The sequence below is a fragment of the Carcharhinus amblyrhynchos genome, unplaced genomic scaffold (assembly GCF_965287045.1).
Source record: "Carcharhinus amblyrhynchos unplaced genomic scaffold, sCarAmb.v2.hapA scaffold_73, whole genome shotgun sequence".
Lineage (NCBI taxonomy): Eukaryota > Metazoa > Chordata > Chondrichthyes > Carcharhiniformes > Carcharhinidae > Carcharhinus > Carcharhinus amblyrhynchos.
Window position 1 is genome coordinate 740,393 of NW_027649813.1, and position 14,067 is coordinate 754,459.

At 45.7% G+C, this 14,067-nt stretch overlaps 1 protein-coding gene across 1 annotated transcript in view; it reads left to right on the forward strand.

The window, feature by feature from the left end:
- The first annotated feature begins 7,258 nt into the window (after nucleotides 1–7,258).
- The window catches only part of LOC145337782 (zinc-binding protein A33-like), a 47,230-nt gene continuing 40,421 nt past the window's right edge, over nucleotides 7,259–14,067 (forward strand). Inside the window, exons 1-5 of the mRNA XM_080182627.1 lie at nucleotides 7,259–7,670; nucleotides 7,762–7,857; nucleotides 7,951–8,184; nucleotides 9,109–9,131; nucleotides 10,140–10,255. Of these exons, the coding sequence (XP_080038753.1) occupies nucleotides 7,260–7,670; nucleotides 7,762–7,857; nucleotides 7,951–8,184; nucleotides 9,109–9,131; nucleotides 10,140–10,255 (880 nt within the window). The 5' untranslated portion in view covers nucleotide 7,259. The remainder of the gene's footprint in view (nucleotides 7,671–7,761; nucleotides 7,858–7,950; nucleotides 8,185–9,108; nucleotides 9,132–10,139; nucleotides 10,256–14,067) is intronic.

The window sequence follows — 14,067 nt, forward strand, 5'->3', positions numbered from 1 at the left end:
CTGAGCGGGGAAGACAGGTTTCGGGAGAGTCTGAAAGCCTATTGGTCAGAGTGCCTATCATTCAGAGCGAAGGGGCGGCCCTCCTGCGGAATGGGAAGCGGATTGGCCGCAGTGCCTTTCATTCAGCTGAAGAGGCGGGTTTCCTGGGTCTCGGAAACGGATTGGTCAGAGCTCCTGTCATTCACAGTGAGTGAGGCGGGTTTGAGCGGAATGGAGAAGCCGATTGGCCGGTGTGGTGTTATTTACATTGAGGGAGGCGGGGAATGTGAAAGCTCATTGGCGGTTCCGCCTGTTCATCAGAGAAGAAGAGGGTTTTCTCGGCAAACAGAAAGCGATTGGTCAGAGCTCCTTTCACCTGGGCAGAGGGAGGCGGAGATCATGAAACTTGGAAAGCGATTGGTTGATCCGCCTGTCACTCTGGGGGGATTGGGGGGTAGGTTGGTGTGGAGGGGGGGAGAGGAGGAGGGGGCGGTTGGGGGGGAGGAGGTGGGCGGTGGGGGGGAGGGGGAGGAGGCTCTTCACTCTCACCTCTCACCCCTCACACACTCTTCATCTCCGCCCCTCACACACTCTGCACCCCACTCCTCACACACACTCCATCCCCACCTCTCACGCACTCTCCACCCTCACCCCTCACACACTCTGCACCCCACTCCTCACACACACTCCATCCCCACCTCTCACACATTCTCCACCCTCACCCCTCACACATAGTGTGTTCAGAGTGAACCCCTTATAAAACATTGTTTCGACCTCAACTCGAGCATTGTGGCAAATTCTGGGCATCGCAGCTCCGAGCGTGTGAAGGCATCGGGTAGCGTGTAGAAAAAGATTTGTGAAATGGATCCATCAATGAGAGTGTGTGAGCTTTCATTACAAATGAGCATTCCATCCAATAAAACTTTTACCCTGGTTCTCTGTGTCTCCACAAATGCTGTGGATATGCCGGCGTTGGACTGGGGTAAACACAGTAAAAAGCCTGACAACACCAGGTTTAAGGCAACACGGTTTCATTAAAGGGAAGTCGTGTCTGACAAATTTACTGGAGTTCTATGAGGATGTGTCTAGGGCAGTGGATAGAGGAGAGCCGGTGGATGTGGTCTTTCTGGATTTTCAGAAGGCGTTTGACAAGGTACCTCACAAGAGGTTATTGCAGAAGGTCAGGGGACATGGAGTTGGGGGTAGGGTGTTAGCGTGGATAGAGGATTGGTTGTCAAATAGGAGGCAGAGAGTGGGGGTCAATGGGTGCTATTCGGATTGGCGGTTGGTGACTAGTGGGGTGCCCCAGGGGTCGGTGCTGGGGCCTCAGCTATTTACCATTTATATAGATGATCTGGAGGAGGGAACCGAGTGCAGGGTGTCGAAATTTGCTGATGACACCAAGATTGGGGGAAAGGCAAATTGTGCGGAGGGTGTGGAGAGTCTGCAGAAGGATCTAGATAGGCTGGGCGAATGGGCCAGGAAATGGCAAATGGAATTTAATGTTGGCAAGTGTGAGGTGGTCCACTTTGGTAGGAAGAATGGTAGGAAGGACTATTACTTACGTGGCGAAAAACTGCAGCAGGCGACGGTGCAGAGGGACCTCGGGGTCCTTGTGCATGAGTCGCAAAAACCCAGCTTGCAGGTGCAGCAGGTGGTCAGGAAGGCGAATGGGATGCTGGCCTTCATAGCGAAGGGGATTGAATATAAAAGTAGGGAGGTCTTGCTGCAGCTGTATAGGGCATTGGTGAGGCCGCAGCTGGAGTACTGTGTGCAGTTTTGGGCGCCGCACCTGCGCAAGGATATTTTGGCCCTGGAGGGAGTGCAGAGGAGGTTTACTAGGCTGATACCGGAGTTGAGGGGATTGAGCTATGAGGAGAGGCTGAATAAACTAGGCTTGTACTCGTTAGAGTTTAGAAGAATGAGGGGAGATCTCATTGAGACGTATAAGATGATGAATGGGATGGATAGGATAGAGGTGGAGAGACTCTTCCCGCTCAAAAAAGACAGTAGGACTAGGGGGCACAGCCTCAAGATAAAGGGGAGGCAGTTTAGAACGGAGTTGAGGAGGAACTTCTTCACTCAAAGGGTGGTGAATCTCTGGAATTCTCTGCCCGTTGAAGTGGTGGAGGCTGCCTCGCTAAATATTTTTAAGAAGCGGGTTGATGGGTTCTTGATAAGAGAGGGGATTAAGGGTTATGGGGAGAGGGCGGGAAAGTGGAACTGAGCCACAACAGATCAGCCATGATCTTATTGAATGGCGGGGCAGGCTCGAAGGGCTAGGTGGCCTACTCCTGCTCCTATTTCTTATGTTCTTATGTTCTTATGTTCAATTTGTTTGATAGTAAACTCACTAGCTTTCGGGGTTAGTCCCTTCGTCAGGTGAATGGAGAGTTCTGGCCTCACACAGAGCATATAAATCGGTTGGAATCAAACCTGGTGTTGTCAGACTTTTTACTGTCTCCACAAACGCTGCCCGAGCTGCTGAGTATTCGCAAAATTTTTTGTTTGAATACAGATTGGGAAATAGTATTTAGCTCTGAGATTGATAGGGCTGTAAACCTGTATCGATGAGTTCAGACTATTGCCCTGCTGTGCTCTCCTGCAGCTCACGTTGCTTTCCTTTGACAGTGTACTTGGCTCTTTCCTGATACTACACGCGGTTGCTTCCTTGTTCTCCTTTCATGGCCCCCCCTGAGGTATTGAATAAATCGTCCACATTTTAACGAAACCACAATTAAATCCACTTCTGTTGAATGCCAGAGAAGACGAGGATTTTTAATGTAACCAGCTGCCGTCCTCCGTCCGCTCCGGCCCGATTGCTGCTGTGAAAAAGATTTGTTTTGTTCTTTTTTGTTTTCAGAAACCACACTGTCCATATCAAATCTGTGTCGATGCAAATTTGCAACCTCTTCTGATCCGCAGCGGCCAAATAAGCCAAAAGCCCGGAGATATATATGCGTATTTTTAATATACGTGCTTATTAAAAGTTTGTTAACTCAAATTATTTTTATACAGAAGGAAAACCTTTATGACTATATCTAGATTTTGGGTTTGTATAATAAAACATATTGTTTTAACTCTCATAAAATCTGGTTCTGATATAATTTGTAGTCATGCATATCGAGTGTCCTACAGAGGCAGAAGTGGAAATTCAAGATTTTATGTAGCTAAGAATTACAGACAGCCACAACAAGAATTATATCGAGTTTAATGTAATTAAAGAAGGGTGAAGGGACTCCACAAATAGTCCAGTCCTCGGTGATGGGAGAGCTCAGAACATCAGTGCAAAAGACAAAGTGAAGCATTTGCAACAATCTTCAGTCAGAAGCGTCAAACTTGGCCTCGCCCTGAGATCCACAACACCACATAAGCCAGGTTTCAGCCAATATTATTCACTTCACATGTCATCATGAAATGACTGAAGGACTGAAGCCAGCTATGGAGTATTATAGTACAGAACCATTCAAAAGATATGGATTAGAAAGAGCCCATTCAGCCCATCTTGTCTGTGCCGGCCAAACAGACAGAGAAAACAAAACTAGCCACTCATTTTAATCCAATTTCCCAGCACCTAGTCCATTGCTCTGCAGATACAGCACTTCAGATGCAGATTGTCGAATCATATGGTCTTAGAATTTTACGCACAGGAAAAGGCCCTTTGACAATTGTGTCTGCGCCTACCATCAAGCACCTATCCATTCTAATCCCACTTTCCAGCACTTAGTCAGTCGCCTTGCATGCTATGGCATTCGAGTGCTCATCTAAATGCTTCTAAAATGTTTTGCGGGTTCCTTCCTCGATCACCATTTCATGATGTGAGTTCCAGGGTCTCACCATCCCCCGGGTGCAAAGGTTTTTTCCTAAAATCCCCTCTAAAGCTCCTGCCCTGACCTTAAATCTATGCCCCTGGCTATTGATCACTCTACTAAGGTGGGGCGGGAATGAAGTTTCGTCCTATCTACCGCATACACGACTGTCATAATTGTGCACACCTCGACCAGCTCCCCACCCCAAGCAGGCACCTCCCAGCCTCCTGTGCTGTAAGGGACAAAAACAGTCTCTCATAAACCATAAACAATTGTGGTCCCAACACTAATCCCTGAGGCACACCACTAGTGCCTTATTGCTGAGCAACTGCTGCTTGATAGCGCCATTGACGACCCCTTCCATCACTTGACTGATGTTCGAGAGTAGACTGATTGGACAGTATTTGTCCGGGTTGGATTTGTCCTGCTTTATGTGTATAGGACATACCTCGGCAATTCTCCACATTGTTGAGTAGGTGTCAGTGTTGTGACCACACTGGAAGAGCTTGGCTAGGGGAGCGACAAGTTCTGGAGCACAAGTCTTCAGTACTAATGTTGGAATGTTATCAGGCCCCATTGAATTTGCAGTATCCAGTGCCTCCAACTATTTCTTGATATCACGTGGAGTGAATCGAATTGGCTGGTGACTAGCATCTGAGATGCTGGGGACCAATGGAGGAGGCCGAGGTGGATCATCCAGTCCGCACTTCTGACCGAGGATTGCTGCAAATATCGTTGGTGCGATTGCTGCCTTATCGTCGGTGCAGGCTCGATGGGCCAAATGGCCTCCTTCTGCACCGATTCTATTCTATGATTCTATTCCTTATTAACACTGCAAAAAGAAGTGACCTATGAATTCACAATGAACAGTGCAGATATTCTCTCCAGTAAGCACTGCAGCCAGTGAAGCGGGTTGCGTTGTTCTTCATGGTGCTGAATTTCATGTGTGCTGTTAGAGCTACACTTTACTAGGTATCACTTCACAATCCTGATTTGTGCCTTTTGTAGGGGGGCAAACTTTGGCAGATGAGTTACCTACTGCAGCATTCCCAGCCTCCGATCTTGTCCAGCAGTTTATATATGATCCGCCCAACTCTGTTTCTGGTCAATAACACCACAGGTTGTTAATGGTGAGGGACTCAGTGCTGGCGATGCTGCTGAATAACAAGAGGCGTTGCTTAGATTCTCTCTTGTTGAAGATGTTCATTGCGTCATATTTAAGTTGCATGAATGTTACTCACCACTGATCATCCCAATTCAGGGTGTTGTCCAGTTCTTCCCGCATGCAGATACAAACTGTTTCAGTCGCTGAGGAGCTGCGATTGCAACTGAGCACTTCGCAATCATCACTTCACACCGAATATCGGAGAGAAGCTCAGTGAAACTCTCCGCCTGGTGTCTGGAAGCCATGGGGAGTTTCAGCACTTTCTCATTCAAATTGCTGAGGTCACATTTCTGTGAGTGAATCCCGCCCCTGTTCTGTTCAGCTCCCTGATGTGTGACTGTATTTACTCTACAGTGAGTGAAAGTTATATATCAGACATTAACAGACCCAATCCTTAATACATCATAAAATACAGGAAGCACTCAACAGATCAGGCAGCATCAACAGAGAGAGCAACACAATTCACTTTTCAAATCGATCGCCTTTCATCGGAACTGGAATATTTTACAGAGTAAATAATTTCTCAGCAAGGACAGTGTGGGGGAAAGGGCGGAGAATAACAACAGGGAAAGTTCTATGAAATGGTGCAGCACAGGAGAGGTGAAATGTCTAAAGGTGTAACGGTACAAAGTATAAGAGAATGGGGAATGGGACTGGTGAAGAAGCATAAGGTGGTTCCAGAGCAGTGTTAATGGTTACAGCAGAATGGTAACGGTGGTTAGAATCTGAAGTTCCTGAATTCAATGCTGAGGCTGAAAGGCTGGAAAGGGCAGAATGGGAATATTCCTAATTCCTGTCAGGAACAACTGACACTGCATTACCAGAGCTGTGTATAAGCGGCTGTTGGAAAGGAAGATGTGTCGATGTCCTTTTAGAAACGAATACAGCTGTTAACAGTGAACTCAGTAAATTAAGATTAATAATTATTTAAGAATACAGTTTAGATGGAACATATCGGGATCACAGTAGATTTTATGCTGTTCAGTGACTCTATGATCCCCTGTGAAGTCTAACGAGGTCCATGGAGAGAGTTCAGTGTCCAACATTTCATCCGGCAGAATGAATCCTATTGCGATTTTCACCAGCTGAACCGACAAACCAGGAGTGCAGTAGATTGGAGTTGACTTGTACAAGTCAGAGTCTAGATGCCAAGGCTGACAGTGACCCTGTTCAGATCCTGATTTCCCCAATCACTTGTTCTCCATTGTTACTGTTGTTAAATCCTCGTGTTAGCACAACAATTTATATTTAAATATTTTTATTGCAGATTTCAAAGCCAACTAATTGCATCAGCATAGATTGAATTATTGCAGAATTTCAGTGTGTAAATCCATCTCGTCGAATGGTGAGCTCATTTTTTTCAGACAAAAAACAAACTCCATATACAACCTGTGCGATATAAAATCATCTTGTAATCCAAGCCTCCCTATCAATGTACCAACTCTCTCTCCCTCAACCATTCCATGTGACGGCGAGTTCCACATTCTCCTCATTCTCTGTGTGAAGAAACTCCGCCGGATATTGGAGGAGAGATTCCACTTCAAATGTTCCCTCATCAGTTCAGAGCAAATTACTGCGGATGTTGGAATCTGACGAAGAGACATCCAGACTCGAAACGTTAGCTCTGTTCTCTCTCCACAGATGCTGTCAGACCTGCTGAGATTTTCCAGCATTTTCTGTATTTACTCCGTCTTCAGTTGATGTTTCTCTGGGTCAGGGTCCCCGGGACGGATTCATAAGCATTTATAAAACCGCAAGTTATTCTTTCTAGAAAATGAACCAAACTTCACAGATCGAACCCTCTAAATATCTTCCCTGTAGCTTTTGTGTAAATTTCACTTTGATATTTATAGTATTTGATGTTTTCATGTGAGCGGCTGCAGTCATGAACACAATTCAGTTTCTGGATCTGGATCTCACACCGAGTTTCACCAGGGTGGTTTTAATCGACAGCGAGTTCAGACTGAAGAGAAATGTAATGGAATCTCGATCCCGTTTATCTCTCCCTCCTTTCTCCCTCACGCTCTCCCTCTTTCCACTGTCAACATTTCCGGGAGCCCAACCCCCATCACCACCACCCCCACCCACCCCCCACCCCCGACAGGGCTCAATGATTCCCCACCATCATCCTCGAGACCGCGCCAGTTTTTATCTCCAGTGTGAAAGTGGTGAGGACATGGCCCGCTCTGTAATAATAATTCCCTGAGTGCTGCAGTGAACTTCATCGGGAAATAGCAGAACTGAGGATGTGCGGCAGGAACACCGAAACTGAAAGCGGTTTGAATCAGAAAGTGCTGAGTATGGACATGGCTTCCAGACAACAGCTCCAGAGTTGGACCGAGGAGACAATTTGTCCCATTTGTCTCGATTTTTTCACCGACCCGGTAACACTGGAATGTGGTCACAACTTCTGCTGCTCCTGTATCACCCAGAGTTGGGAAAAGAAGGAGATAAACCCCTGCCCGGAATGTAGAGAGGAGTTTCCAGAAAAAAACCTCAGGGTAAATCGGGCCTTAGCGAACCTGGCCGGGAAAGCTCGAGAATTAAAGCTGAATTCGAAAGAGAAGGAAAGTAAACTTCACTGTGAGAAACATCAGGAAGAACTGAAGCTGTTTTGTGAAACTGACAAGAAATTGATCTGTTACACTTGTGTAGTTTCGCGGGAACACAAATCCCACAACTTCCTGCCCATTGATGAAGCTGTTGAAATCTACAAGGTAAATGGAAAATATTTTATAAGATGATACTTTTATCACATTTTCAACATCCAGCACTTTCATTCTGTGATTTTTTTTCTCCCAATCCCAGGATCAGCTGAAATCTTCCTTAGATTCTCTCACAGAGAAGAAATTGGCTGTTCTGGATACGGAACAGAAACAGAAAGGGAAGATTTCTGAAGTTAGGGTGAGGTCTCCCTGTGCTGATTTTCTGGGATCTCGGTTAGTTTTGTTTCCTTTATCGCGGGTTATTAATTATGTCTCACATTTCATTGGGCAGGAACAGTCGAACAGTCTGCAGACCCACATCACATCCGAGTTCACTAAAATGCACCAGATTCTCACTGAGAGAGAGCGGCGATTACTCAGAGATCTCAGGGAAGAAGAGGAGAGGATTCTAGAACCAATGGAGAGGAACCTTCGAGAGATTCAGGAGAATTTAAATTCTATTGAGGAGAAACTCTCAAAGTTGCAGAAACAGATGGAGCAAAAAGACGATCTGATATTTCTGAAGGTGAGGGTATGTATTGTGGCTCAGTTCAGGGAAACTTCACGCAGTCACTAAGTAACTTATGGTAACTGTGAAATTAATATAGAATTTACTGAAAATACTAACCAAATTGAACAGAATTTTGTGTCCCTTCCTGAACTGTTTTTCTGCTGTCTCTGAACGAACGGCTCCCACACTGTCTGCAGATTCCTGGGAATATCTGAAACCTCCTGAGAATGAGTCTTGATCTTCACACTTGCCTTGTGATTATTTCTGTGTTTCCCGAGTTCGACTTTCTCCTGGAACTCCCATTGTAATCCAGTTCCAGTTCCATGTTGTGAGTGTGTGTGTGTCTGGCACGGTGTGTGAGAGTCACTGTGTCTGTGACCGGGACTGATGTTCAATTCCAGTTCATTTGACTCTCCACAATCTTCCTTCCAAAATGCATCACTTTACATTTCCGTGTGAAATCTCATCTGCTCTGAGTCTGCTCATTTCGTGGGTATGCCGGCGTTGGACTGGCGTAAACACAGTAAAAAGTCTGACAACACCAGGTTTTAATCCAACCGATTTATTTGATAGTAAACGCACAAGTTTTCGGGGTTAGTCCCTTCGTCAGGTGAATGGAGAGTTCTGGCCTCAGACAGAGCATATAAATCGGTTGGAATCAAACCTGGTGTTGTCAGACTTTTTACTGTCTCCACAAATGCTGCCCGAGCTGCTGAGTATTCGCAAAATTTTCTGTTTGAATACAGATTGGGAAATAGTATTTAGCTCTGAGATTGGTAGGGACTAACCCCGAAAGCTTGTGCGTTTACTATCAAATAAATCGGTTGGATTAAAACCTGGTGTTGTCAGACTTTTTACTCTGCTCATTTCACCAGCCTGTCTAACTGCTCCTGAAATCTGTTACTGTCACCCTCACTGTTCCTGATTCATTTCTTTCAGGAGGAAGCTTGTCGGGAGAAAAGGTAGGACATGTTCTTGACTGAAATCCGCTGTTTATTAAAATAAAATGTCATTTTCGTTTATTTATTGGTTGTTGTCACAACATTAAATGACCTGTCATTGGGCCATGGAAATTCAGTGTGTAGTTCACGGACCAGACTTTTAAAAAACTGCCTTTATTACAATTATTTTACATAACTGCTACAATATCGTAATAAATAACCGGGAAGTGTAATTAATACAATCTGGTTCCCAGGCCGGAAGTGATCACGCCCGATGTTGGCTGCTAGTGTCTGTGACCTTCCCACTGACCCTGAGAGAACCGCAGAGTCCATGTTTCCAATGAGTGGGTCACCCATGTCCCTGCATGGAGCCTGACCAACCCGAGAAGGACTCACATTAAAGGGGGAACCGATTCTATTTTTATCCTAAATACAAACTGGCTCTGTGCCCTTAACAACCACAGTAGGAAAGACCTGTCTTCATATAGCACCTTCATTGTAAGTTAATATCATAAAGAGTTTCACAGGAGCGTTATAAACTAAACTGACACAGAGCCAAATAAGGAAATATTAATCCGGATGACAGAGGTGGATATCAGAAGGACAAAAGAGAAATAGAGAGGATCAGGGAGGGAATTCCAGCGCTCAGGATCTCGGCAGCTCAAGGTCCAGCTCTCAATGGGGGAATGACCAAAATCAGAGATGTTCAAGGTGTGGGAAGTAGAAGAGAACAGGATTCTGGGAGAGTTGTGGGGCCCAGGGATTGTCGAATTGGATATTCAGCTTTGGGATGTTTTCAGCCTTTGTCTTTGTTCTACAAACTTTGTCTATAATACACCAAGTGGACAGGCTGAATGTTCAATCTTTCCTGCAGTGTGTGATGGCTATTATCAGATTTTGAACCTTTTTCAGGGCATGGCTGTTTCCATTCTCTGCCTTAGAATTTATAAATTATCCATTTTTTAATTAAAAAAAACAAGATTATCATTTCACTTTGGATATTTTCTTGTATTTTTTTAACATTTACAGGATTAGTGATGGTGAGCGCACACTCTCAGTATTTGATGCCGCCCTGTCTATCAGGAAGTTCAAATACCTTTCTCAGTGCACAGCGTGGAGAGAAATGATGAAACCCAGTATTGCCGGTAAAACTCTTATATTCATTTTCCTGATTACCAATACAGTTGTGAAGAAACTAAACAGACTTTAAGATCCCAGATTCACATTTCCACTTGTTAATCCCTAAAGTCTCCCGTACTCATATTTATCTTTCTGTGGGTTCCTCTGGGTAAGTGTCTGAACAGAGTAAGAAGTCTCACAACACCAGGTTACCGTCCAACAAGTTTATTTGGTAGCAAAAGCCACTAGCTTTCAGAGCGCTGCTCCTTCATCAGGTGATTGAGATTTCAGTTCACAAACAGGGCATATAAAGATACAAACTCAATTTATAAAATACTGGTTGGAATGCAAGTCTTAACAAGTAATCAAGTTTTTAAGTTACAAACAATGTGAGTGGAGAAAGGGTTAAGCGCAAGTTAAAGAGATGTTTATTGTCTCCAGCCAGGACAGTTAGTGAGATTTTGCATGCCCAGACAAGTTGTGGCAGTTACAGATAGTGCGACATGAACCCAAGATCCTGATTGAGGCTGTCCTCATGTGTGTGGAACCTGGCTATCAGTCTCTGCTCAGCGACTCTGCGTTGTCGTGTGTCATGAAGGCTGCCTTGGGGAACGCTTACCGGAAGATCAGAAGTCGAATGCCCGTGACCACTGAAGTGTTCCCCAACAGGAAGAGAACACTCTTCCCCGGTGATTGTCGAGCGATGTTCATTCATCCGTTGTTGTAGCATCTGTATGGTCTCCCCAATGAACCATGCCTCAAGACATCCTTTCCTGCAGCATATCAGGTAGACAACATTGGCCGAGTTGCAAGTGTACTTGGGGGATGGTGTTTTCACGTGAGATGATGGCATCCGTGTCGATGACCCAGTCCGTCTTGCAGAGGTTGCTTTGGCAGGGTTGTGTGCTGTCGAGGTCACAGTTCTCCTGAAGGCTGGGTAGTTTGCTGCGCACAATGGTCTGTTTGAGATTGTGTGGTTGTTTGAAGGCAAAAAGTGGGGGTGTGAGGGTGGCTTTGGTGTGATGTTCGTCTTCATCAATGACATGTTGAAGGCTCCGGAGAAGGTGTCATAGCTTCTCCACTTTGGTGAAGTACTGGTCGACGAAGGGTGCTCTGTCCACTGTGTCCAAAGTCTGAAGTGTCTGAAGCCATCAGCACTGTGTGTCAAAGAAGTGAAGAGATCTGTATAACCAGAGGAATAGAGCATGAATCTCAGGATGTGAAATAGAATTGCTCTTGGATTTTGGACTGGTCTCCTTGTTATTCTGGGAAATATTTTTTTAATCATCATTTATCAGGAAGGCATACAGACATTCGAGAACAAGTAATGAGCTGTAGATAATCTGTTTGGTGGAATTGGATGACCCAGCAGTGCTGACAGCAAACTATATGCCACATCCAACTTCATGAGGAGAATGGTAAAAGACCCCAAGCTGCACAATACTTTTAGCAGCTCAGTTGACAGGGTGCTGCACAGATACACCTAATCAAGGCCAGGCAGATCCGCCTGTTCCAGCATAGAATTCCTGTTTCATCCTGATTTTTCACAGTCAGATTGAGTGCTCTCCAGCAGGTCTAGAGTTTATGCTTTATTTATACAGAGCATTGGTGAGAGCAGAACATGAACACTGTCTAAAAGAAAACACCAATTGATTCCTACTCTCGTGTTTTCTGTCCATTTACTTGTTATTATTCCATCACATTTCTAGTGCACTAAGTTGTTCACTAATCTCTTGTGTGGTCTTAATTGAAAACTTACTGAAAATCTAAATATTCTACATCCATCAGCTTTAGTTCCACTGTTCTGCCAATTGCATTTTGCACAGTGGCACAGTGGTTAGCACTGCTGACTCACAGCACCAAGGACCCGGGTTTAATTCCGGCCTTGAGTAACTGTCTGTGTGGAGTTTGTACATTCTCCCCATGTCTGTGTCGCTTTCCTCAGGATGCTCCGGTTTTCTCCCACAGTCTAAAGACGTGCAGGCTAGTAGATTGGCCATGTTTAAAAAAAAATGCCCTTGAGTGTCCCAGGATGTGTTGGTTAAATGGATTAGCAATTGTAAGTGTTTTGGGTTACGAAGAGAGGGTCTGGGTAAAATGTTCTGTCAAAGTCAGTGCAGACTTTAAGGGCCAAATGTCCAACTTTTGCACTGGATTCCCTTTCATGGGTCAATCTTGACTGTGCCCAAATTTACCATTATTTTTTACCACATTCTTTGTTAAAGATTCTTACATTTTCTCTCCTACTGATGTCAGACTAATCGATCTGTCATTCCCCATATTCTCTCCCCCTCCTCGATGACCCCTGCTGAATAAAAGTATCTCAGACTTAAAGTATGGTGGCACGGTAGCACAGTAGTTAGCATCGCTGCCTCACAGCGGCAGGGTCCCAGGTTCAATTCTGGCCACAGGTCACTGTCTGTGTGCATTTTGCACATTCTGCCTGTGTCTGTGTGGATTTCCTCTGGGAGCTGTGGTTTCCCCCCACAGTCCAAAGATGTGCAGGTTAGGTGGATTGGCCATGTTAATTTGCCCCTTAGTATCATGGAGATTAAATACGTAGGGTTACAGGGCTAGTTGTTGATGCAGACTTAAGAACATAAGAACATAAGAAATAGGAGCAGGAGTAGGCCATCTAGCCCTTCGAGCCTGCCCCGCCATTCAATAAGATCATGGCTGATCTGTTGTGGCTCAGTTCCACTTTCCCGCCCTCTCCCCATAACCCTTAATCCCCTCTCTTATCAAGAACCCATCAACCCGCTTCTTAAAAATATTTAGCGAGGCAGCCTCCACCACTTCAACGGGCAGAGAATTCCAGAGATTCACCACCCTTTGAGTGAAGAAGTTCCTCCTCAACTCCGTTCTAAACCGCCTCCCCTTTATCTTGAGGCTGTGCCCCCTAGTCCTACTGTCTTTTTTGAGCGGGAAGAGTCTCTCCACCTCTATCCTATCCATCCCATTCATCATCTTATACGTCTCAATGAGATCTCCCCTCATTCTTCTAAACTCTAACGAGTACAAGCCTAGTTTATTCAGCCTCTCCTCATAGCTCAATCCCCTCAACTCCGGTATCAGCCTAGTAAACCTCCTCTGCACTCCCTCCAGGGCCAAAATATCCTTGCGCAGGTGCGGCGCCCAAAACTGCACACAGTACTCCAGCTGCGGCCTCACCAATGCCCTATACAGCTGCAGCAAGACCTCTCTACTTTTATATTCAATCCCCCTCGCTATGAAGGCCAGCATCCCATTCGCCTTCCTGACCACCTGCTGCACCTGCAAGCTGGGTTTTTGCGACTCATGCACAAGGACCCCGAGGTCCCTCTGCACCGTCGCCTGCTGCAGTTTTTCGCCACGTAAGTAATAGTCCTTCCTACCATTCTTCCTACCAAAGTGGACCACCTCACACTTGCCAACATTAAATTCCATTTGCCATTTCCTGGCCCATTCGCCCAGCCTATCTAGATCCTTCTGCAGACTCTTCACACCCTCCGCACAATTTGCCTTTCCCCCAATCTTGGTGTCATCAGCAAATTTCGACACCCTGCACTCGGTTCCCTCCTCCAGATCATCTATATAAATGGTAAATAGCTGAGGCCCCAGCACCGACCCCTGGGGCACCCCACTAGTCACCAACCGCCAATCCGAATAGCACCCATTGACCCCCACTCTCTGCCTCCTATTTGACAACCAATCCTCTATCCACGCTAACACCCTACCCCCAACTCCATGTCCCCTGACCTTCTGCAATAACCTCTTGTGAGGTACCTTGTCAAACGCCTTCTGAAAATCCAGAAAGACCACATCCACCGGCTCTCCTCTATCCACTGCCCTAGACACA